Here is a 22,942-nt window from a genome sequence, read left to right as displayed (position 1 = left end):
GGGCGCTGCTTCCTGTGGGCATCTGCAGCTGGAACTCCGCTTGCTGAGCATCTGCTCTGTTCCTGGGCTACACTTTGGTGACTCATCATCCCAGCTTCACAACCACACCACACATCTAGATGGCCATTTCCTAGAAATGACAGTTTCGGAGAAGTCTGTAATGGGCAGCAATTCCCAGCAAAACAAAAGGGTGTTTGAGAATTTTTACCAATCCAAGAACAGAAACAACCAGAAGTAACTTACTCTTTTCCACCAGAAAAACCCAATTTCTAAATCTAAAACTTAGCAAGCACATCAATGTTTTAGGGATTTTTCTGCAAAGCAAAGAACCATGAGAGTTGCAAAACTAAAAAATTCCTTTAAGGCCAAGAAGCTTCTATCTCAACCAAGAGTAATACAATAATAATAATAATAATAATATAAGTCAATGATAGGTAGATAGATGGCATTGACCATGTGACAAAGGCTGTCTAAGCAGATTACATGCATCCTCACCATGACCCAAATAGAGGTGGAACTATAACTTTCCCACTTTGCAGATAGTGGAACCAAGGAGCAGAGAGGTTAAATAACTTGCCCAAGGTGACACAGCTAGTAAATAGCAATGCTGGGACTCAAACCACGTGGTCTGGCTCCAGAACCTGAGCTATCGGCCACATGTTACTATACTGCCACGAGTTCTTAACATCTTGGCATTTGAACACTGCTTGCCTTGTCAGATTTGCATTTTTAGATAACTTCTGGCAGGGAGCCCAGCTAATCAATGATCAAATGTCGTCCACTGTCTCCTTAATAGTTCCTGAAGCTGTCCACTTCTCTCCGTCCTCTTTGTCACTGCTTTGGTTCAAGCCACCATCATTTCTCTGCTACATTATTGCAGTAGCTTCCTTAGTGACCTTCCCGCCTCTGGCTACAATTGAAGATGAAGATGAAAAGCCAAAACAGAAATGTAAAAGGGTGCCAAGCTCACCAAAGAATACAAATTCACCAGCCCCCACATTTTCTAGAAGCAAGAGCTGGAGAGAAAGAGCAGTTTCAAACTCAGATCCTAACAAATCTAGAGAAAGATGAAAGCAGAGCCAGTATGAAGACATTCAATAAAACCACGTCCTAAAGAGCAAGCTGCCTGGATCTGCCCTCGGGGACTGCGGGCCACAGAAGCAGCTGTCGACAAACATCCTCTGCTCCCCTCCCTACCTCCTCCAGCCTCCCTGGGGCTTGGGGCTCCTGATCAGAGAAGCTTGGCTGGTTCCAACCACCCTCCCTCCTGTGCTGGCCTTGCTGAGATGTGCCCTGGGCAGGGCATTGGGCAGGAAGGAGAGTCCTCACATGATCCAGCTTAATCCTTTTCTCCCTTCCCAAAGCTGCAGGCTGCAGTAAGAACACAGCAGAAATGCAGACAAAAGGGAGCCCGAGGTGGGCCAGAAGGGCTCTGCTGCTTGGCGCCCTCTGGGCCACTGCACACCTACCTCCCCCAGGTGCCTCCCTGCCCCAGCCTCTCCCAAGGGCCACAGGTAGGTGGACTCTGGGGTCAGCTACCCCTGCTGCTGCTGCTATATACGGATGAAGGGACAAAGAGAAGGACATTGTCACTTGACTCGCTTTTGCTTATGCTTCCTGCTATTTTTGCTCTGATTTTTAGCATTTGGAAGGATATCAAACACTTTTCCATCCCTTGAAGATAGCTTTGAAAGAATTCAGACATCATGAAGCAGGCCAGTCTCCGGTTTTTATTGCTGGAGACTTCATCATGGAAAAAAAAACTTCTTTCATCCTAGAGACTCTGTCTGCTACAGTAGATGATTCTGTGCAGGCCTGTGGACAACTAGGGCTCTGAAATGAGAAAATGAAATTGTACAGACATTAGAAATCTTTATCATCAGAGATCTAGCTTCTCCTTGAGGAGGAAGAGGGTTTCAGAATTCCCTTTTAGAAATAAAGCAGACAATGCTTAATTTCATTAAAGCACCTCTTTCGGGCCCCAAAGACTAATTTTTTTAAGGCTCTAGAGCTACAGCATATTCAAAAATGCTTTATACATTTTCACCAGGGTTCTTAAAATTCCCCCCAGATATCCTACACTTAGAGTTTTCTCAAGGAATCTCTCTTTGTGGCCTTGGAATGTGTGACTCCAACATCCTTCAAACTTTCACCTCCTTTTTCTTACCAGGAAATAGCACCCAGTGTGTTATGTCTTCATCATCGGAGTTTCCTGAAGGGTTTTTCACGAAACAGGAGCGCGCAGAGGGAGGCATTGTCATCTACTTCCTAATTATCCTTTACATGTTCCTGGCCGTGTCTATTGTCTGTGACGAGTACTTCCTACCCTCCCTGGAAATCATCAGTGAATGTAAGTGTCTGGAAATCTCCCCTATAACTTTCCAGAAAGGTTGTGCCACACATATGTGTCTGTCTTTAAAACAGCTCAGCAACAATTCTGTCCATCTCGATTGCGGAGCACTGGCCTCTGCGTTGTGGGGTCCTGTGTGTCAACGAAGTGGCCTGTGTGTGGTTTTCAATCTTTAATTATCCTGCCTAGTCTAGCTCAAGAAACTTATGGTTTGTCTACTGCACTGCCTGGCTGTTAGTAAACTCTTTCGAGTTTTCACATATATAAACTTGGTATGTACTCCTAATACAACGGACTCCTAATATTTGCCATTTTATACTTTAAAAAACTTTTTCATTTTCACTCTAAAATCACTATAACTTTTTTTAAAAGGTAGATGATAAACAAATGCCATTAAGGACCACCCTCCACACTCTTCCTTTCCCAGCCTCCTGCCAGTAAGGAAACTAACTGATGCTTATGAGCCAATAAACAAATAAATAAGCCCTACATTCTAGGTAAGGTGACTTCAGGCATCAGATAATTATAAATTCGGTTGTTAAAAATTAAGCTCAGTTCCTGGTTTCTGAAAATAAGATCTGCCAGTCCAAGCCCCTCCATCCTACTCCTTCAGCCATGTACATTGTGCAGAATTCTGAGCATAGGTCTGTCTTTCAGTGGTGCGCTGGTCCCTAAAATCAGGGTATCAGTGATCTTCTATGCCAAATAAGCAAGAGTGCCAGTGTTTCCGGTGTTTGTCTCCTGCTTGGTTAGTTTAACTGGGTGAGCATGCTCTCTTCAGAGAAGGTCAAAGTTAAGGGTTAGGTTTCCTACTGCATATGCACAGGACTGCACAGAAACAGCATCCTCTCCTGCTACCACACGCACACACACACACACACACACACGCACTGCTAGCATTTCTTCACAAAGGGAACGAGCAAGAAAGTAAACGCTCCCTTTACCCCTGGCCCCACCCCCCCCCCACCTCTGCTGAAATGCCAGTCAAGTTATTTTCTCTCCTGTTCACTGCAGGATAGCAGTATCCTAGGATCTAAAACAGGATCTGGCAATAGCGGAGGCACTCCACACATATTTGTTTAATGAAAAGAATTTACAGTATAGGTCAGCATATATTTATTGTAATTATTATTACTTACTTAAGTAGATGTAAATATATATTTTCTTACATTGACATTACATTTTACATTGACATTGCTATTTTTCCTTAATAGAGATTACATTACTTTAACATAGATTTAACATAGACTAATTGCTTTAGCATTTAACATAGTAGTTTTACTCAGATTGATGAAATACAAGAAAAATGGAATAAAAAAGTAAAATCACCTACATTTCCATCACCCAGAGATCCCCACAGTTACCATTTGGTGTGTTTCCTTTCAGTCTTTTGGAGCTTGCCATAGAGGCACTTTGAATGTTATCCTCATATTTTATTGTGCACATTTTCCTTTATCATTAAATAGTCTTCAAAAACGTGATTTTTAACGGTAGCCTGATAGTTCATGCTTCTGTAAAGGATTTGAACACCTAACACTGGTTTTTATACATAGTAGTTACCCAGGAGAAATTTACCATAATCTTAAAAATTATTAATCTCATTAAACATTTGATTTTTAAATGTTTTTGGTCTAAATAATGTTATGCCCTACTTTTGCAAAATCTTTGCAAACTTCTCTGATCATTTCCTGATAGAGATGCAGAGGTCTGCATGTTTTTAAGATTTATCTTCTACATTGCCGAAAGCACTTTGCAAAGGATGTGCCAACGTAAACCCCCAGAACGTGCGGTAACTTCCATTCCAGAAAACCACGAGTAACATCACTTTCAATGTCTTTGCTAATTGCTTTAAAATGGAACTTCACTTTATAGTATTTGCATTTATCTTGTTATTTGTGAGGTTGAACATTTTATATGTTTACTGAAATTTGTGGTTTTGCTTTTGTGCTTGTGTTCGATGGGGGGATAATTGTCTTTTTTATTGATTTCAAAGACTTTTTTTAATGTGAAGCATACGACCCCTTTTTCTAATACAAATTTTACATCATATGCTTTTTCAAGTTTTGTTGTATCCTATTGTATTTTGTGTGTTTATCACATTGAAGTTTAGATATTTTTTAATAAATTTATAAATATTTTCTTTTATTATTTCCTTTTGGTTTTATACTTAGAAAGACCTTTTTATCCCTAGGTGGGAAAAACTGTCATATTTTCTTTTACTTATAGTTTCTTTTTTTTTTTACATTTATTCATTTCTTCCACTAAGAATTTGTTTTGCTATAGAATACAATGCTATTTTTTCCAAAAGTTAATCAATTTTCATATATTAAATTCTTATATATGTGTGGATCTCTTTCTATACTCTCACCTCTGTTGTAATAATCTATTTGTTCATCCTTGTGTCAGTACCACACTTTTAATTAGAAAAACTAAATAGATCATGTCAATTATATAAAACTAAGACGTTTAAAATTCAAGGTACTACATCCTACCTAAAATCTCTCTTCCTGGAAAATAAAATCACTTTCTTTCTTTCTTGCTTTCACATTTCTAGTGATTTGACTGAAAGAATAAATCCATCAAGAATTTTATTTATAAAAAATTGTCTTGGGAGTGTAAATTAATAACTTTTCTAGCCCTGCAGAAGAAACGACCGCATTAAAATTTAGGTTGTTACTTCAGAAAAATCTTTATTAAGTGACTTCATAGAATATCTATAATAATGACTTCCACATGCCACTGGTGGAATTACTTTGAAACATCATCAGCAAACATGCATTTCTCAAGTGGATCGCTCTTTGCTCTGCAATTACGGCAGCTATTATGGATGTGGGATTGATGGATGCCCGCACCACTGCCAAATCTTCAGCTGCTAAGAATTGACCACGGTCTTGAGTGTTGAAAATACTGGCAACAAAATGAGATAGAAATAGTGCTAGCTTGATTCATTTTTAAATGCCTATAAATTAATTCTGTCATTTCTCTTTTCAAGGTCTAGCATAGTCTCATCCAAATGAGGACATCAGCAATAAAAAACAATTTCCCTGGAATTTGTTTACATCCATGGAAACTGGCTTCAGAAAAGACTGCAAATGCTTCACGTTGCCCCATAGTTCTTTGATGAGCATTGAGTTATTATAGTTCTACCCATTTTGCCAACTAATAATTATTGATATCATCCTCAAAACAGTTTACTGGGACATCTCACAATGTACTGGAGTGTTGTTATTTATTAGTTAGTTATCATAAAACAATTATGGAAGACCAAGCATGGTTCTAACTTGGAAATATGCATGATTTCTTTTAGTCTTCACAAAAACACTACAAAGTAGAGACTACTGGGTTGGTTTTACTGATGAGAAAATTGAGGCTGAGAGGATAGGTAATTTCTCAAAACTACAGAGCCAGTATATGGTGAGCCCCAGTCCTTAATGGCAAAACCCAAGAATGTTCTCAACGGCTGTGTAAAATAATTTTACATGTCCTTGTTATGGCAGACATTAGCCACCATAACATGGTTGTTTCAGAAGAACTGTTCTATTTGAACAATCTTAAGAGGTGTTTTCCTTCCAAGGACACCGGAAATTTAACCAAATAATATGTCAAGTACCCATCGTAACTATGGAGGAAGTATACTACAAAATAAAGAGAATCCAATGACGTACTTTAAAAAATCAGTTTAGACTTTTGGCAATCCATGGGGGTTGTAAATTAATGTTATAAACACTTACAATAATTAGACTCTGAGGTCTAAATATTTTGTCTAAGGTACACATGAGATCATAGTAGAGTACTGTGGGACCCAGTCATCATGTATGATGCAATGACTTTCTGTGGGGGACATGTTGGGAGTGCCAACCTAGAGTACCATGGTAGAATTGGGAAGCCTCTGGCCCACCCCTGCCCTGTCACCCCATTACCCCCTCCTCAAATTGCCAGCAGAGGTTCATTTGGTCCACAGAAGGGTCTTCAGCAAGGTGAAGAAGAGGCTCAGGACTGGAGACTCTGGGCGGAAGATGAGCTGGAGGTGGGGGAGGGCAGAGCCTCTTGCTGACACTCTGGCCAGGCCCCAGCTCAGCTAAGCAAGTGTGCTTTCTCTTTCTGTAGCTAAATATGTTGGTCTGGCAATTTCCTCTAGACCTGCCACCACATGAGGCTTCCAGCAAGGATCTTTCCCTTCCACTTGCTTTGCTTGTGATCATAAATGTCACACAACCTCTCTTGCCCCCTCAACACGGGGAAAGCAAGCACACACCTCTATGAGATAACCTGAGACATTTGCTGTCATCTTAACTGTGTAGAAGCAATACAAGAAAATGCTGTTGCTGTACTCCCTTCCTCTAATCCTATCCTCCTTTTTATCCATTTAGATTTTATAAGAAAAGAGGCTAATGATGATTCTTTGACCACAGAGGGCTGAAGTGAGATTAATCCATGTTATAGAGGGAATAGAAAATCACATCTTGAAGTCCAGGGCATTTTACCTTTGGAGATAAGACCTGGATTCTTTGGTGGGAAAGAGAACGAGGATTCAAGGGAAGAGGTTAAAAGATGTCAACAGAGGGTGAAAATTATCTGAGACCAAGTTACAGCTAAGGGAGCTAGAGGTAATGGGACAAGAATAAACCAAGGGGGAGCCCCCCCCCCCCACCAGTTGTGCCACTCTAGACCTATACTGAGTGGACACTCTAAGCTCTGTGTGTGTGTCTGTGAGACAGAGACAGAGACAGAGGATTCCAAATGATGACAAGGAAGAAAGGGAGCTTCTATGGTGCGTGGTCTTTCATGTAAGCCTGACTTGAGCCTTTGTCTAAAATTCCCATGCTTAGTTTGTAAAGATAGTCACTTGACCTTGTAGTCATATCCGGTATTGTTTGCTTGGGACTTTTTCCACCTTGTTGTACATCTCTACAATATGGTTGCTGAATGGTATACCACAATGTTGAGAACCCTTGGAGGTGCTAGGAGGGAGAATGCTGTTATATGCTATAGTGCCATTCTACTATAGAGAGATGGTTGAAAGCGTCCACATGGAGGCAGACACAGCCTAGGTTCACATCCTAGCCCCATCATTTACTAGCTTGGACACAGTGCTGGACTTCTCTCTGCTCCAGCTGTCTCAGCTGTGCAACAAGGGTAGTTAGAGTTCTTAGTTCACAGAGCTGCGTGCCAAGTACATGAGGAAATACAAGAGAACTGCTTACACAAGGACCTAGCACATAGTAAACATTCACTAAATGTTCACTATTACATACGAACAGACTGCAGAGATTAGAATCCTTTATTCAGGAAAGGTGAACTTGGAGAAGGTGAATGATCAAGGTCAATAGGAGTATGACTGAGGCAAAGCTAGGGCACATCTGCCGGAGCTTGAGGACCAAGTTAAAGGCAAATAAAAGCAAGTACTACTTCACAAGGTAGGAAGTAAGTTCAGGAAATCCATTATTTTATTTGATCTAATAATCCATGCAGTAACTTTAAACTATACCTTAAATATCTCTGGAATATTCTGCTTAGAGTTCCTTCCATTTGTTTTACATAAAATCCCATACCATATTATTCCATCATTAGCAAACTTTTATTGTTTAAAAAGTTATATCTTTAAACTATATTTAATTTAACTATAAATTTAAAATACAATACAAACTATATTAATTTATAGCCCAAGTGAAACTATTATCTCTCATCTCTATAAGCAGGTCATTTTTGGAAACACAAAAGTTCAGTATACAACCAAAACAAATTTTTTCTACATGTCCTTCTGAGATGTAATGAGGAGCTCCTAGTTATTTAATCACTGCGTGGAGCTGCTTTCTTTACCTTTTTCCAAGTTAACTACCTAGAAAAGTGAGACCCTCTTAAGATTGGTCACTTGCTAGAGTCCACAGTCAACAATGAGCTAGCTACCAAGCTTTTCTTTTCACATGTTACACTAATGTACTATTCAGTAAGAAATTCCAATCCCTCCACCATGCTGATCCTTTGAGAGATAACACGTCTTAAGTAAAAATGTTCTTAATAAGGTTTGGGGGAAACATAAAAACATTTTTATTTTTTATTAAAAATTATTTTTACTCACTCTGCTTTGAACTAATATTTGCCCGCGTTCTACTTTATATTTCAGGAACAGACAATAAGAAAGAAACGTAAGTTTGAATTCCAGGTAGAATTTGTTCTAAATTGATAAAATTGAATGGGAGCTGAGTAATTCTGTGAGCGCCGCATTTGGAGAGCCTACAGTTTCAGGGGCTTGTTTGATTCTTAATCCTCATGAAATTTACAGAGGCAGAGCCTTCCCAAAGAACAAAGAACCTAAGAATAGTGCTTCCTTTCTGCCACACGGAACTCATCCTCCTCTTAAGAGCATTTTCATCTTCTTTGTTTTTCTTTTCTCTCTGATCTAAATTGTGGACCCCTTGGATTGCATCTAAAGCTACCTCAGGCATATAGATCTAAACAAGTGCCAAGATGCTACTGCAGGAACGAGCATTGACAATCATAATCGTCATAAAGCTATGTAGTAATCTTTTCTCTTTACCTACATGGATAATGGATAATGGAAAGAGCAGTTTTTTGAAGTCAAAGAGATCTAGGTGCCCATCCCATCTCTGAAATTACCTCCTATGTGACCTTGGGCAAGTTATGGAGCCAAAACTCAGGTAATTGGGAGGTTTGGAGATAAAATGTCTTGCATATGCTTTATATGATAGGCTTAGGGAAGATGGCAGTGCACTGTCATGTTATAGCTGTTAGAGTGGCGGTGGGAGGAGTCCTTCTTTTTCCGTGGAATCAGGCCTTTAAAAGTGTGATACAGTGTTTCAGAATTTATTCCATCGTAGCTCAGACAAAATATGACGTGGTAACTATAAAGTACGCAGATTGGTTCTATTTATTGTTAAAAACATCACAGAGCATATCATACAGTTGTGCATTGAGAGGCTAGGCATTTATTCCAACGATGTTGAATCTACTCAAAATATTTCTAGAAATGTATTTGAAATTAATGTCAGAACCAGTTTTGCAAATCACAAAAACAAACCTCGGTTTGCTGTCACACTTCATTTTGGACCCTGGAAGAATTACTCAGCCTGACTATCCAGCCTAGTTGCTAGAGTTGGGTCTGAATGACTTTTGATTGCTTGTAAAACTCTAATCCATTCACAAAGCATGAAAATTTCCCATCTTTGAGGACTTTTTAAAATTGTGCCACAGGATACCAAACTGCATATAGCCTATGGCTGTAACTCTATCAAAATGTGCATTGTGAAAAGGACTGGAAATACATTAAAATGACAGCAGTAGTTAAAATATAATGGTAAAGCGTAAGTGACTCTTCCTCTATTTTCCCCTCTGCCTTCTAAATTTTTAATAATGCAGTTTTTTATTATTATGAAAGGAATTTAACAATAAAAGGTGATATAGAGTCTTAAGGCATAGAATTCATATTCTACATTTTGAGTAAATGTTGTTAAAACTAGAAGATACCTTAAAGATTGTGTAGTCCAACCCTCCATTTTACAGATGACAAAATACAAGGTTTGTCTAAATGACTAGTCTAAAGTCTCATAGTAAGTTACTGGCAGGGCCAGAATCCAGGTCCCCATTTTAGTTTAAAACTCATCCTACTACATTATATTTCCAGAAGGGAATTTTCAAAACTGTTATAAACTTCCCAACATGGCATTAAAGAACACGCTTAAGAAAAAGCCTGATGAGTCTTAGTAAACAGTTCATTATCATAAAGTTGCACTTTACATAAACAATGTAATGCTATCTCAACCTATAAAGAAAACTCACCTTGCCCGTTTCTACTGTCTCCTGAAGGAAATGTGATTATTCCTGTAGAGTAATGGGCGGGGTGGGGGTCGGGGAGACTGAGGAGGAATAGCTCTGGGGAAGGAAAAAACCAGAACAATTTATCCTTAATCATAAACTATAGCAGAGAGAAATGCTACCTAAAGGTCAGCGAAGACAAAGCCAGTCTATTCTAAAGTTCAAAGGTATAAACCATTTTACAAAATATGCTTAGAAGCTTAAGATGTAACTTGTTAAAATTTCTTTGAAGTTGTATACATCGATCTACACAGAATCTTCCCTTTCATTACTCAGAGCCCAGTGAATAGCAACAAGCTTCATTGTTACCGCCTTTTGATAGTGGAAGTGTTCGAAAGGGCCACCTATTTTCTTACCTTGCAAAAGCCCAGTAGGTCACCTTTTCTCTCTGGGGATTGAACTTTTCTAATGAAGCATTCTTAGGCCAGCATTAAACGAAGATTGGTCATTCACTCTCCAGCTGCACCAAGGTTGGGCAGTTACTTCAAGATAAAGCATTTTGTTCTTGTTCAATTTCCTGCACATATTGTCTAGCCCTGATTTGATTTGAGAAGAGAATTCATGATAATATCCAATTTCACTAAATTTATACATTCTCTGGAATATGTTGGGAAATTTCCAAAGTATTCCTGACTCCTAGTAACTATTTTTTCCCCTAAGAAGAAATGGAACCAGGGTAGTCACATGCCAGTGCCATGAGGCAGGGAAGAAAGAACTCCACCACCCACCATGTTATCATTGGCCTGCCTAAGCGCCATTCTTATATTGGTTCTCTGTGAGAGGGAAACAGCACTGGGCTTAAACCAGTGGACTCAGGGTTTATGCCCTAACTCCTCACGTTTAAGATCCTTACTATCCGTGTGACTTTGAGTTACTTAACCTCCTGGACCTGTTTCTGTATCTGAAAAATGGAAATACCACCACTCACATCTGAGGATAGTTGAGATTATTAAATTACACATACAAAAGCGAATTGCTTACCATGAATGTAAGATATTATTTACTTCATTCCTAAAGTGAAAAAAGTCAATCATGGTGCAATATGCTTTATCTTGTTCTGTGTTAAATTTTATGGCAAATTGGCCAATTAGATCACAGAGTAGTAAGAGTGAGAGTGTAAGAGTTAGAATGTATATCACTCTAACCAGTAAATCTCACTCTAACCAGAAATCCAAGTCTAACCAGTAAAAGGAATGCTATGAAATATGTTACACAAAACATTACTTCTCTCCATTAGTCACTGCAGGTAGATGTTCATCAAGCAACATGACCAAGAGCAAACAGTGAGGCATGGAGAGCCTGGAGTGGGTCATTCCAACTACCCTGAGAGACAGCAGGAGTTGTGGAGGCGTAAGAGGTGGCAAAACAACTCAGACTAGAGCTGGTTGGGCCTCTGAGACCAAATAACCCCACGATAAAAAAGATGCCCGGGGTTGGTATCCTCAGCAGGCAGGATGTGGATGAATTTCCAAGCCTTTTGCATGGCTTTCAGAATAAAAGTCAAAATCTGTACTAGGATCCGCAAGGTCTTACATGATCTGGCCACCCCTTACCTTTGACCTTATCACCTACTGCTATTCCTTCACACACTTTATTCCAGACACACTGGCCTTTTTCTGTTTCTTGAACACACAGGCTAGCTGCCACCTCACAAACTTTGCTTGCTCTCCTTCTGCCTAGAATCCTCTTGGCCCAGGTGTCTGTGCAGTAGCTCCCTCACTTTCAAGTCTTTAGTTAGGTTACCTTCTCTGTGAAGTGTTTTATGGTTAACCCATCTAATATGACAATCCTTCCTCCACAATATTTTACATCCCCCTCCTTGCTTTTGCTCCCTGCTCCTTCCCGCTGACATAACATGTATTTTGTTTATCTTGCCTGTTTCCTCTCACTAGAATTAAAGCTCCAAGAGAGCAGAAACATTTGTCTTGTTTTTTCTGGCCCTGATGGTCTAGTGGTTAAATTTCGGTGCCCTCTGCTTCCACGCTTTGCTTGCTCCCAGGCGCAGAACCACACCACTCATCTGTCAGTAGCTATGCTGTGGTGGCAGCTCACATAGAAGAACTAGGACTTACAACTAAAATATACAGCTACATACTGGTGCTTTGTAGAGGGAAAAAATATAGAGAGGAAGACTAGCAACTGATGTTAGCTCAGGGAGAATCTTTCCCAGCAAAAAAAAGCATTCCCTCCCTCACATGTCTGGTGCCTGGGATGGGAAGATTCGAAAGTCAGGGGCTGAAACAGTAGGGGTTCCACAGGCGTCTCTGTTTCTATATGGGCTCTTCATGAGGTGTCTCTAGTCTGGGAGTTTCAAGGTAGCCAGAGTTTTTGTGTACTCTCTTAGGGCTCTAAAGCAAAGGTCCCTAGGGAGAGAACCATGAGAAAGTTTTGTCACCTTTTGTCCTAGCCTTGGAAATATTATGGCTCTGCCATACTCTGATTGTCAAAGCAGTCACAAAGGCTCATCTACAAAGGCTCATCTAGACTCAGGAGGAAACATAAACTCCGCCTTTTATTTTATGATAGGGAATAATAAGATTCTGGAAAAATATGTAAACATAAATATTGTGGACATTTTTGTAAAATACAATCCACCAAACCAAGAAAGAAAAAGGAATGAGTAAGGTCAAAGGCAGATGTCCCTCCCAGCAGAGAAGTAGAACTTGGGGTGGCCTGGAGAGAGAGCAACAGGTAGTGGTCTCCACAGGCAGGCAGTAATAAGGAAATATTGAGCACAGGTGACAGGGACTCAACCGAGCACACCAGAGTTTGAGGGCCCAGGAAGACTGGGAGTATCAAGAATCAAGAGGTATGGTAAACAATGAACATCACCCAAGGGTTGCTATCAAGAGCCCTGGAAACCGGAATTTTAGGCCCAACTTTGACACTAACTTTGCGACCTAGGGTAAATAATTTAACGCCCAGCACGCTACTTCTATTGGCTATTTTTCAGTCTACCAGCAAAGCCCGTTTGGGGATTTCTGATGCAACCTTGTCTCAGCCTTCCCAGAGCAAGGTAGTTTCTTCAACGTGGCTTTCTCTTTGCCTTCCATAGACAGTCCCTTAGCTCTAAAATTGAAAGGCCCAAAATTTCTTAAGACTCTCAGCCTGTCAATCACTGAGGATAATGGATTTGCATGCTTGTGAGTTTGGGGGATATACACAAACTATTTGAATAGTATTTTCTTATATTTGTTACTCTAGAGCAACGTTTTAATGGTTCCACGTTTTAAATCGATAGACTATAATTATACAATAGTAAATCTATTTGGTTTTTAGTTAACTAATTTCCTCTCATTTGTATTTAGACAAGGTAGACATTGCCAATTTGTGAATAAGCTCCTTAATTCAACTTCATTTACAGATTATAAAAACTACCAATATTCACTTTTTCTCCTCTTTCAATTTCGATTAGGACTCCTGAATTACCTTATTTCCTCAGGTCCTATCGGAGCACTGTTGACAGTGTAATTTTAAAGAAGTCGTGTTGTTGCTACACACTTACAAGCCCTACAGCTGGAAAGCAATCTTTTCTGGGTCCCAAAACAGCCTGAATCTTGGCACTTAGGATACTGAGCTGCAGCATAGCTCTAATGGTCTCCTGACCGTCTCTTTCTACAGAAGCATTAAGTAACGAATTCATAAAGACAGCAGACACTGGACATCTCTAGTTTTTAACCTGTATGGGTTTTTTTTTTCAGTTGAAGCCAATATTAGTGCTTTTCTGTGACACTGTAGCTTTGATAACTACTGTAGTCATAAAGACACACTCTTTCATTTGTCACTTTACCAGGCATAACATAATTTCATTTGTCTTCAGCCCTTGGATTGTCTCAGGATGTTGCAGGTGCAACTTTTATGGCAGCCGGTAGCTCAGCTCCTGAATTAGTTACTGCTTTCCTAGGTAAATATTGCTCCTTATATTTTTTGCTTACTTAATGTGATTTTATCTTCAAGTCAACACTAACTTAGCTACTATCTTGCTCATAGGTGTATTTATCACAAAGGGAGATATTGGTATTAGCACCATTCTTGGATCTGCAATTTATAATCTCCTTGGCATCTGTGCAGCCTGTGGCTTGCTATCTAGTGTGGTATGTAAGTTTATTCAACAAAATATATTGTCTTGACAAATTATAAGAACTGTTTATAGTCTACAATAAACAAGGCACTACTATTGTGTTCAATCAAATTTATTAATCTGTAGAAAAACTACATATATTCAATTCAAAGTTAACCCACAAATAGCTCTTGGTCAAATTTATGAAAATCAGAGTAGGTTTAGAAACACAACTTTTCTTAAAATTCCTTTTTCTCTTAGCAATATGCAAAACATAACAATATTTCGCTACAAATATACAAACAATTTCAGTATTACGCTAAGCATATACTTGAAGTTACAGTTTGATGGACACACAAAATTAACTATTTCACAGGTTTCACCGATATCGTGTTGGCCCCTGTTGAGAGACTGTGCGGCATATGCAATCAGCGTAGCAGCAGTTCTTGGCATAATATACGACAACCAGGTTTACTGGTAAGCTTGAAATAACCATTACTCTTATGTAAAACACGTACAGAGAGGATTTTGTGAAATTCTGATGGTTTAGTAACATTTTTTTCAGAAATGTTTCAGTCACTTCTCAATTATGTGCCACTTACGCACCATTTTCCAGTGGGTCTCTGAGCTAACTTTGTCATCACAACTGCTAGGTGGGTTCTTCTCCCTTCTTTGCAATTTCTTTTTAGTCATGTCAGTCTCCTTTTTTGTCTCACTAACCACTGGATATTACCTCCCTTCCTTCTTCTTGCTTACTACCTGTTCAGAAGGTCTCCCAAATTTTGTCGTCCCTTAAAGCCCCAACAGTTGGCTTTTTCATCTACTGGGTTATTGTTTACCTTGCCTCAGCTAGAAGTGGTTATGGTCACAAGACTGGAGAAAGAGGATGATGGAGGAAGTAAAAGAAGTCCCTTTGAATTCCTCCAACTTTCTGTCTGACGTTCATTTAGCAAAAGGAACTGTAGCCGCCCTCCTCTAAGAACCAACAAAGTTTAGCCTTCAATATTAAAAACTGTTTGCTTTCCTTATCATCTCCCTGTGCCTTGTTGTTCCAAGAAATGAAAAGGGGGTCACGTAGTGGACAAATAACTTTTTCAGCTAATAAACACCCATGTATCTATTAGGTGTTTATCACTATGCTAGGAATCACAATGGATCAAGAAATGTAAAACACACAGCCGCAGAGGTTGTGCATTGCACAATACCAGAGGACATCAAAAAATAGAAAACAATGTAAATGGCACCCTCTGGAGTACTACAACTTAGCAGCCTTGCTTAATACTGGCCATCAAGAAACAAAATCTAGCAGGGAGCAAAATTTCTAAATGAATCATCCTGAAATCTAGTCTGTTTCCCAAAGAAACACTGTTGGTTATAGCAGGGATCCTTCTGGGATTCAGCAGTTGTCTGCAAGGAGACAATGACTGGCCAAGTATGTAAGCTAATACTCCCTCCATTAGGGAAATCAAGAAGTCTGTGCTTTCAGCTGTGGCAGCTTCAATGGCTATAAAATAAGGGGTAAATGCAAGGTTCAAATGTGATGGCAATAGCTAATCAAAATTCTTTAAATAGGAAAGCAGAGTACAGGGAAACAGTTCTCAGTGTCTAAGGTAATAATTTTACTTTTGAGAATATCCGTGTTTTCTTGTGAATGCAAGCCCAATTCAGTTATTAACATCACCAAAAAATCTCTGCATATCAAACTGAAAAGCCCCAGCAAAAGCCTAACATATTCTGAGTATTTTACACAAAATTCCTATACCAGAAAATTACATTCTTTTCTAATTATTACATATGTGGGGGAATGTATTCTGCCAATGAACTGAGGTGGGGGATGTCCGTTACTACTCATTAGTTTCACTTTTATTTTGAAATCTACAATTATTTTTATTTTCAAAGCATTGTTTATTCCAACCATTTGGAAGGAATCTACAAATGAAGACAATGAGTTTATCATCCTTTTGTTTTTTTCGGGGTTTTTTTTTTTTAAATATAGAAATTTTGAAATATTAGGCTTTATTAATAAGTTTATAATAATGCTGTAACCAAGTTTTGACACATCTATAAAATCAAAATATATCTAGAAATGTTGCCTTGATTGTTCTATTGCTGTATTAGAAAATTATTAAGATAGAGCCCAAAAACTATTAATTCTAAAAGAACTTGCATTTTTAATTTAAAAACACACAAATTTCTCTAATTTATAGGTATGAAGGAACTTTACTGCTTTTGATATACGGATTATATGTTTTGGTGCTGTGTTTTGATATTAAAATTAACCAATACATTATAAAGAAATGCAGTCCTTGCTGCACCTGTCTTGCCAAGGCTATGGAGGAGAGAAGTGAACAGCAGCCACTGATGGGATGGGAAGACGAGGGTCAACCATTCATCCGTCGGCAATCGAGAACTGACAGTGGAATATTTCATGAAGATTCTGGCTACTCCCAGCTTTCTCTAAGTTTGCACGGTCTTAGTCAGGTTTCTGAAGGTAATAACCACATCGTGCCCACTATTCAGTCTATTCACCAGAAAAACTTAAGAATTTCATTTCAATTCAGCAAACACTATATATTTATTATGTAAAAGACACTGGAGATTCAGAGATGATGAAGAGGCAGTCCTTATCCTAAGGAAGCTTCCAATACTGTAGGAAAAAAACAAAACAGCTAAAACATAAAGGTTGAAGCACTATAAAGAAAAAAAGTGTAACTGTGGTTCCTAAATAGGTGAGATTGTATAAAATTTGAAGATGGTTAGACAGGAAAGATTATCAGAGAGGGAAGCATTTAAACTGAGCCTTGTAGAACAGGTCACATTTTAACTGATGATCTGACTTATGACCAACCAGTAAGTAACAGCTACTGAAGTCTTTATTACGTAAATTATGCAGAGATAAGAATAAAGTATATTCTATGGATTGATGGCAAGGAATTAATATAAGCAAAAGGCCTGTTGAAGCACTAGCATAACTGGAGCACAGAACATGGATAGTAAGGGAGTAGAGGAAAGGTGGAAAGAAAGGAATAGGATATGAAGAGTCCTAAATGCTAGTGTAAGAGTCTTTGCAGGTTTGGAAGCAGAGAAATTATTAGAACTGAATTACGAGATAAAGACAAGAGGTCTGTAAGAGGCTACGAAAACAGCTGATGTGTTTGGTAGACGCCTAGACAGAGCGAAGGCAGTGGGAACGGAAGAGAACAGATGTGAGACAGTGCAGACAAAGTATCACTAAGACTAGGCAACTGAAGGGCTACATGGGGCCAGAAAAGGGAGCAGAGACAATTCTAAAGCTTTGATCATGATTAACTGAGAAAATGGGAATACTGCTTACAAAAACTAGGAATTGAGGTAAACGGGCTAGTATGGGGAAAAAGAAGGAAACAGCTGAGTTTTAAATATGTCATTTGAGCAGCAGCAAAACACAGTTAATACATTTAGTAGGAAGTCAAATTCAGCTATGGCCAGAAATATAAATTTATGGGTTACTGTTTTATAAAGTGGTTGTATGAAACAGATTCTAAATTTAATTAGGTATATTAGGAAGGGAACTCATTCTAATTTGCTACCTAAAAAAAAATTAAAACATGACATTTCCCCTTCTTACAAAAATTATAGCTTCTTGTCTTACAGGTACGAAAGGTATACATCTCTAAGTTAAATTTTACAAGAAACTCAAAAGAACAAGTCCAAATTTTTTTATTACACAATTTAAAATTATATCCAATATTACTTAATGGCCTTAATCACATCAGCTGAGGATTGGAAATTTTTTTTATGAATTATTTTACTAGCATTAGTTATAATGTGATTTGATCCAAGATATGGGCACATTATTTTGTAAATGCCATATAAACCTTAAAAACTTTTAAAGTGAATTCCCATTTTTATCCAATATATTGTCTTCCACTAACTTAATAAAGGAAATTGAATAAAGAAACATCTGTTTCATAAGCTACATTGGAGATTGTATACTAGTTCCTATTTTCTTAAAGGTTCTTTCTAAGAATTGTGGTGAATTCTGAATTTAGTAAATTAATGAAAGAAAATAATGAAACAAGCCCCTAAAAGTCACTTACAATGAGAATTAGAATGAAATATTCAACTTAATCGAAAGATTATGCTATAATTATTGTATACTCCCTAAGTATGCATTATCTGACACGCATGGCAGGCTAGACGAACATCAATATTGGGAAGTGGAGAGCACTAAGTAGCTAAGGTAGAAGCCAGATTACGCCCATAAGCAGAAAGTTTCTGAAGACCAACCACATTGTACAAAACCAAGAGAAGTCCAACTGACACTTCATAAACATTATTTCTAACACATTTAGCAAATGACCCAAGATATTTGATGGATTTAAGGCCCCAAATCAAGAAATGCTGAGTATCACATTTTACACTGTCTACTCTAAAGTCTCAAGTAGTTTCTTTTTGCCAGCAATATCAGTAATGAAGTATTCCAATGTTTTAAATGGCCTCTTAAAAACAGATACAGCCAATTTATTTCAATATAGCTTCTAAATGGACATTTCGAACTTAATAGGCCATTTGAGAAAATTCAAAATCGTTTAATTTTTTCTCAACAGATCCACCAAGTGTTTTCAACATGCCTGAAGCAGACTTAAAAAGAATTTTTTGGGTACTATCCCTTCCTATAATTACATTACTTTTTCTAACCACACCAGATTGTAGAAGAAAGTTTTGGAAAAATTATTTTGTGATAACTTTTTTCATGTCGGCACTATGGATATCTGCATTTACATATATCCTGGTTTGGATGGTCACAATAACTGGTACGTATCTTAAGTACAAAAGCACAATTTAAAAAGAAAACAATCAGTTTCATATAAGAACAAACTGCATATAGCTACCAAAAGTAGTCTAGCTAAGGAGCAAATTTCTTTTTCATCAAAGACTAAAGATTAGCACTATTTACAAAAAGATTAAATATTAAGATACAAACAAGATATTCAGGTTTTGTGAGTTGCATATTACGTATCAACCATATTCTCTCTATTATACAGCCCAGAGGTAAAGTCAAGGGATCAGATCATCTTATAAATGAAATCAAATGCATGGGATACCTTTCTATTATGTTACTAGATAAATCACATTGCATAGGGTCCACAATACACTCTTTATATTCAGTTCCATTTCATAATGAAAAATATAGCAAGGCGCCAGTGTTTTGGGAAAATGATCGGTGCTCACTGCTTAACTAGATTATATTTCATTTTGCTTTTTAATATGGCAATATAAATGTACTATGAAATGAGTGAAAAGGGTATAAAATAAGTTTCATTTCAGGTTTCTACTACCTTTATAATTAAGATTTAACTATTACTACTTGACCGTAATCAGCTCTAGTCCCACAGAACTCCTGGCCCAGAAGGAAGAACTGAATATAAACATAGAAAAAAAAATCAGGGATTTCTTCCAAAAAGGTTAACTTGAATGGACTTATATCAGAGGTAAGCAAACCACCTGTGTGAAGTTTGAATAGTCACATCCATCCATTTACATATTATCTATGGATGCTTTCACACTACATGGGCAGAGCTGAATAACCGCAACAGAGAGCATACAGCTTGCAAAGCCTAAAATAATTACTATCTGGTCCTTTACAAAGAAAGTTTGCTGATCTCTGACTTTTCCCAAATTAATAAGTGGCTTGGACTAGTATGCTAGCAAAAAGAAGAGTATTTCTTTCTTTTTTTTAATGAGGAAGAAGAAAAAGTCCAATTAGCTTGTATATTAAATCTCTCCAAATTTTCTCAGCCAGAACATATTTGACATTAGGAAAACATGAAAAGAGCAAAATCAAGTAATAGATCATAGAACAGCCCCCAAAATGATAAATATTAGTGTTATTTATGTATATATGAACTCTAGCAAACAGTAACAAAAATTAAAAACCAATTCCAATTCCAATATCAACATATAAGCATGCAATAAATATGCTTCTTAAAGTTCTTTTAATAGACATTTTAAGAAAAAAAGAAGAAAGAAAAAGGATTCTAAAGCAGGTTTCCAATTACAACATTAAAAGAGCAATCACACATACTTTTTTTTTAACTTCCCTCTGATTCTGTTTCCCGGAATAAATACATTTCTGAAAAATGTTGAACAGACACTAAATTTAACAGAAGCATTAATAAACTGGGACCATAATGTTAGAAAGACTCAAGCAGAACCCTATGTTGTTTTCCTCAGATCTATGGCCCTTTCCCAAAGAAAAGACTAAATTAAGGTATATCACTAAAGCAGGACGTAAAAAATATTTATACGATGTTAACAAACTTACAACTCTAAAATCGCTACAAATAATTTGCTTAGCTCTGACCACTTTAAGAAAATATTTTTAAAAAGAAAAGGAGAAAATGATCAATCTTATTAGCATCTATTAAGCAACAGCCTTGATGAGATAAGAGTGGACATCCAAAACTTCTGTACACATACCAGGGAGGGGAATTACTCCTTGGTAGAATTTTGTCTATTAAATATCTTTAGATACCTGTTATTAAAAATCTGTACTACCCAGGTTACCCAATTTATCAATCTTATTCAAATATTTTGCTAGAGAAAATCTAACTAAGCACATATGGTTCTGTAATCTAAACGTGCCTATTTTCTTTTTGTTCAGGAAGAAAATATCCGAAATATCTGCAGGGAACGGTTAGTGAATCTCTAAGATTTGCAACTTGTAATATCTATGTTTATTACAGGGGAAACATTAGACATTCCAGATACAGTAATGGGACTTACTTTATTAGCAGCAGGAACAAGCATACCAGACACAATTGCAAGTGTGTTGGTTGCAAGAAAAGGTAAGAACTAGCTCCCTCAAGCTGCAATGCCCATTCTTCAAGCCTGGCTGAAAATACACTGAGCAAAGGTAACTTTAAAAATATTTATTTCCTCAGTAACATACTTTGAACAAAAATAAAGAGTGACTCAAGAGGAAGGATTTACTATTTAATAGCAGATTAATTTTACTAAATCTAATCCCCCAAATAATATTCATCTGAAATGTGCATTAAATCGTAATTAACCACATTAAATTAGAATGAAAAGCAACAAGTAATCTACATACCTTAATGAAAAATGGTTTAATAAATAAAGATAATTATTAGATAAATAAATGTTAAGACTTTAAATACTAACCCCCCAAAATTACAAAATACAAATTCAGTAAGACTTTTGCTCTAATACAACAATTTTCCAAAACCAACAAACAAAAAAAGTATCCAGTGTTCTTTTTCACAAAGCTTATTAATAAAATACAATATTGGTATGCACATTTTAACAACATGCTTTTTCTTTTGCAGGCAAAGGAGATATGGCTATGTCTAACATTGTGGGATCCAACGTGTTTGATATGCTGTGCCTAGGTGTTCCATGGTTTATTAAAACTGCATTTATAAATGCATCAGCTCCTATAGAAGTGAACAGCAGAGGACTAACTTACATAACCATCTCTCTCAACATTTCAATTATTTTTCTTCTTTTAGCAGTTCACTTCAATGGCTGGAAACTAGACAGAAAGTTGGGAGTAGTCTGCCTATTATTATACTTGGGGCTTGCTACATTATCGGTTCTATATGAACTCGGAATTATTGGAAATAATAAAATACGGGGCTGTGGAGGTTAATATTAATAGTGTTACATGGAAAGTGTGAATGACGGGGAGGGGCAGAGAAGGAAAACTCCATTTCTTCATTTAAGTCAAATAAAAAATATCCTGAACTTTAGAATCTAAAGCTTACTTACAGTAATTCTTTATCACCAAAGAAAGGAATTTAAAACCAACTAAAATCACATCCTAATTTGTCTGAGCCATTTCTTCTCAAGGACAATTACATATATAAACCATAAGTTTTGAAAAAATCACCTATGTTTTACCTTACAATAAGTAGGTAACAGCTGAGGAAACTTGAACAAACTAATCTCACTATGCAGTACTGAAAATAACAACAAGAAAATGGCTTATTTCATTAAAAACAGTATAACCATTCATTTAAACTGAATGACCAGACTTGCTGTCTTTAAAAACCCAAACTTGAGATTAACAAAAATCACAGTATATTTAACACTATACTGTTAAAAGCTGGTGGGAGTTTTAAAAGTTCATTTTTACAGCTTTTGTAAGCATACAGTATTACTAAAAAAATGACTTTTACTAGGAGATTCAGCAAAACAGACGTAAGACTGTTCCAACCGTGGTTTGAAATTATGCATTACGATCCAATCGAACATCTATTTCTCTGCCACTGATTTTTATGCCATTCATTATTCTGCAGGCTTTTTCAGCTGATTCTGGGGAGTCAAATCTGACCGTTCCACAGCCTTTTGACTTTCCATTCTCCATTTTTATTTCTGCAAACATTACATGACCTGTAAAAGAAAAATTATAGGCTTACTTGTCAGTTTAAAGGGGTTCCATTTCACTACACAGGTTTGAAATTCCTCATAGCCAACGAAGTGATAAGTAACTTGGCTAAAAATGTTAACATTAATGATTTAAAAATAACACATCATATAAGCATTATTCTCATCATTTTACATTCTGAATATAATGCAATTCATTTAAAGTAATGAATATATGAATGTTAGAATATACAGAATTAGAAACATGATAAATTTCCTTAGGATTTAAAGTTTTCCAAAAAAAAAAAACATTTTACTTTTGATGTTAA

General features: G+C 37.3%; 2 protein-coding genes across 3 annotated transcripts in view; one reads left to right on the top strand and one right to left on the bottom strand.

The window, feature by feature from the left end:
* The first annotated feature begins 783 nt into the window (after window positions 1–783).
* Window positions 784–22,654, top strand: SLC24A5 (solute carrier family 24 member 5). The gene is made up of 9 exons (XM_001502401.6): window positions 784–1,514; window positions 2,171–2,350; window positions 14,004–14,087; window positions 14,174–14,277; window positions 14,620–14,720; window positions 16,451–16,734; window positions 18,833–19,039; window positions 20,972–21,073; window positions 21,575–22,654. Exons 1-9 carry the CDS (start codon window positions 1,394–1,396, stop codon window positions 21,895–21,897), a joined length of 1,506 nt encoding a protein of 501 aa, XP_001502451.1. The 5' UTR covers window positions 784–1,393; the 3' UTR covers window positions 21,898–22,654.
* MYEF2 (myelin expression factor 2) overlaps window positions 20,205–22,942 on the bottom strand; it is a 31,247-nt gene continuing 28,509 nt past the window's right edge. For both annotated transcript variants that reach the window (XM_023617945.2, XM_023617950.2), the window contains one exon: window positions 20,205–22,640. In XM_023617945.2, coding sequence (XP_023473713.1) covers window positions 22,477–22,640 — 164 coding nt within the window. In that variant the 3' untranslated portion in view covers window positions 20,205–22,476. The remainder of the gene's footprint in view (window positions 22,641–22,942) is intronic.

This window comes from Equus caballus, chromosome 1 (genome assembly GCF_041296265.1).
Source record: "Equus caballus isolate H_3958 breed thoroughbred chromosome 1, TB-T2T, whole genome shotgun sequence".
Classification (NCBI taxonomy): Eukaryota; Metazoa; Chordata; class Mammalia; order Perissodactyla; family Equidae; genus Equus; species Equus caballus.
This window is presented reverse-complemented; position numbering and strand designations above follow the sequence as displayed.

Excerpts from the sequence above, each read along its gene's own strand:
- SLC24A5 (XM_001502401.6), top strand. The coding sequence starts at position 1,394 with ATGCAGACAAAAGGGAGCCCGAGGTGGGCCAGAAGGGCTCTGCTGCTT. Across the intron at positions 14,088-14,173 it reads ATTAGTTACTGCTTTCCTAG|GTGTATTTATCACAAAGGGA; the intron begins GTAAATATTGCT and ends TCTTGCTCATAG. Across the intron at positions 21,074-21,574 it reads TGTGTTGGTTGCAAGAAAAG|GCAAAGGAGATATGGCTATG; the intron begins GTAAGAACTAGC and ends TTTCTTTTGCAG.